Source organism: Procambarus clarkii, chromosome 11, assembly GCF_040958095.1.
Source record: "Procambarus clarkii isolate CNS0578487 chromosome 11, FALCON_Pclarkii_2.0, whole genome shotgun sequence".
NCBI classification, from domain to species: domain Eukaryota; kingdom Metazoa; phylum Arthropoda; class Malacostraca; order Decapoda; family Cambaridae; genus Procambarus; species Procambarus clarkii.
The window spans coordinates 32,754,618-32,757,671 of NC_091160.1; the positions used below are offsets into that span (position 1 = coordinate 32,754,618).

At 49.8% G+C, this 3,054-nt stretch overlaps 1 protein-coding gene across 1 annotated transcript in view; it reads left to right on the forward strand.

Annotated features, from left to right (window-relative positions):
• LOC123758475 (serine-rich adhesin for platelets) overlaps positions 1 to 3,054 on the forward strand; it is a 36,922-nt gene that overhangs the window by 7,552 nt on the left and 26,316 nt on the right. Inside the window, exon 2 of the mRNA XM_069323019.1 lies at positions 2,117 to 2,314. Coding sequence (XP_069179120.1) covers positions 2,117 to 2,314 — 198 coding nt within the window. The remainder of the gene's footprint in view (positions 1 to 2,116; positions 2,315 to 3,054) is intronic.

Here is a 3,054-nt window from a genome sequence, read left to right on the forward strand (position 1 = left end):
TCTGTCAGCTCAGCCACCGGCTCAGACCTCCCTATATGGGCATTTTACCAGCTCCGTGGAACGATGGACAGCGTGAAGCTCCGAGCCCAAAGTGCCAGGATCGAGCCCCTGTACTGCGCCTGGTAATTCAACCTAGACATCTGCAAATGAACAAATCCACAAGGGCCGTGACGAGGATTCGAACCTGCGTCCGGGAGCATCCCAGACACTGCCTTAATCGACTGAGCTACGACAGGGTTAAAAGGGTTGAAACCGAAGTTCTACTGAACTTACTGGATCCCGTAGCCTCTCCGAGGCACAAACCAGGCTATTACACAACCCCCCCCCCTCCCCTGCTAGAAATCTGCACTTTGAAAATATGCTTTAATTACACAAGTTGGTAGTTAGAAGAGACATGTTAAGCTAGCCACTCCCCAATAGGTGTTCCTCCATTGAGAGTCGGACTACACGGACTGTCTCAAGCTGGACTATTAGACGCCGTCACCACATGAATATATCACAACACAATTGATCTATTGTTTACCTGTAGTTAAATATGGGTTGTTTACACCGTAGAGTTTAGTAGTTTGTTGTGTCTGTACGACACATATAACCCATCATAATGAGACAGACATTGCAGCCAAATTAGCGTGTAACAAGGATGAAGTTGAATTAGATCTAGGTATCCCTACTCTCTGCTGTCAAAACTGTATTGGTCCAAACATTCACGTCTGAATTAGCAGTAAAATAGGTACCTGGGTGTTAGTCAGCTGTCACGGGCTGCTTCCTGGGGGTGGAGGCCTGGTCGAGGACCGGGCCCGCCGGGGGACACTAAAGCCCCGAAATCATCTCAAGATAACCTCAAGATAGATAGGAAGGAAATACTGACTCCCAACGACCTGAAATTACTAGTATAAAAGCTATGATTTGTTCAGATCTGAAACCTATCTTTATGGGCAGCACAAAACGTGGACCAGACTGTGCGACACAGTGGTTGCCAGGATCAGGTTGGGTTACCGTTACCTGTGGCAGGTGGCTACCATTACCTGTAGCAGGTGGCTACCGTTACCTGTGGCAGGTGGCTACCATTACCTGCCACAGGTGGCTACCGTTACCTGTGGCAGGTGGCTACCATTACCTGCCACAGGTGGCTACCGTTACCTGTGGCAGGTGGCTACCATTACCTGCCACAGGTGGCTACCGTTACCTGTGGCAGTGGCTACAATATGTAATAGTCTCACCTGTAAATATTCCGGTTTTCTTTAGAAGATCTTCGAGACGTTTATGGCGGATGCCGCGAGTCACTTGTTTTAATGTTTACACTGTGGGGGCTGCAGCTCCCGGCCCCCCACCGCAGGGTAGGGGGTGGAGCTGCAGCTCCCGGGCCCCACACCACTGGGTGGGGGTGTGGCTGCAGCTCCCGGGCCCCAACACCACGAGGGCTGGAGTCCAACTAGCGGGTCGAGGCTGTGACGGCGCGGCTCCACCACCGACACAAGTTACCAATACCTGTAAATATTATTATTTACGTTGATATCTTATGTCTAGTTAACTTTTATTTACACACAGCTTTGTAAAATACTCACCAGTTGTTTAGTAAGACATCATACTGTGTCTCAACACAAGGAAGTCAAGATATTAATGCGTAATTAGCCCTGTTAGGCAATTATACCGCGCTGACACTCGTTTCAGTACCTCGGTAATGTTTACTAAGGGCTATAGTACAGGGAGGAGCTAGTGCTTGAGCCTCTCCAGGTCAAGCACTCGTTCCTGTATCTCAAGACTCTCCACAGTAACTGTTACAGCCCCAAGACTCTCCACAGTGACTGTTACAGCCCCAAGACTCTCCACAGTGACTGTTACAGCCCCAAGACTCTCCACAGTGACTGTTACAGCCCCAAGACTCTCCACAGTGACTGTTACAGCCCCCAAGACTCTCCACAGTAACTGTTACAGCCCCCAAGACTCTCCACAGTATCTGTTACAGCCCCAAGACTCTCCACAGTAACTGTTACAGCCCCAAGACTCTCCACAGTGACTGTTACAGCCCCAAGACTCTCCACAGTGACTGTTACAGCCCCAAGACTCTCCACAGTGACTGTTACAGCCCCAAGACTCTCCACAATGACTGTTACAGCCCCCAAGACTCTCCACAGTGACTGTTACAGCTCCAAGACTCTCCACAGTAACTGTTACAGCCCCAAGACTCTCCACAGTGACTGTTACAGCCCCCAAGACTCTCCACAGTGACTGTTACAGCTCCAAGACTCTCCACAGTAACTGTTACAGCCCAAGACTCTCCACAGTGACTGTTACAGCTCCAAGACTCTCCACAGTAACTGTTACAGCCCCAAGACTTTCACAGTGACTGTTACAGCCCAAGACTCTCCACAGTAACTGTTACAGCCCCCAAGACTCTCCACAGTGACTGTTACAGCCCCCAAGACTCTCCACAGTAACTGTTACCAGCCCCAAGCACTCTCCACAGTGACTGTTACAGCCCCAAGACTCTCCACAGTGACTGTTACAGCTCCAAGACTCTCCACAGTGACTGTTACAGCCCCCAAGACTCTCCATAGTGACTGTTACAGCCCCCAAGACTCTCCACAGTGACTGTTACAGCCCAAGACTCTCCACAGTGACTGTTACAGCCCCCAAGACTCTCCACAGTGACTGTTACAGCCCCAAGACTCTCCACAGTGACTGTTACAGCCCCAAGACTCTCCACAGTGACTGTTACAGCCCCAAGACTCTCCACAGTGACTGCTACAGCCACCAAGACTCTCCACAGTGACTGTCAGTAAGGACTCTGCACTGAGAGATGTATCCCTCTCTCTCTCTTTGTGAGGGAGAGTTGTAAGACGCAAAGAGAGACGCAAAGAGAGACGCAAAAGAGGACGCAAAAGAGGACGCAAAAGAGAGACGCAAAAGAGGACGCAAAAGAGAGACGCAAAAGAGGACGCAAAAAGGAAGCAAAAGAGGACGCAAAAGAGGACGCAGTTACAGACGCTTAACGAACAAGATAATCACCTTCACCTGAACAAGGTGATCAAACAATAAATGACAAAAATAAAA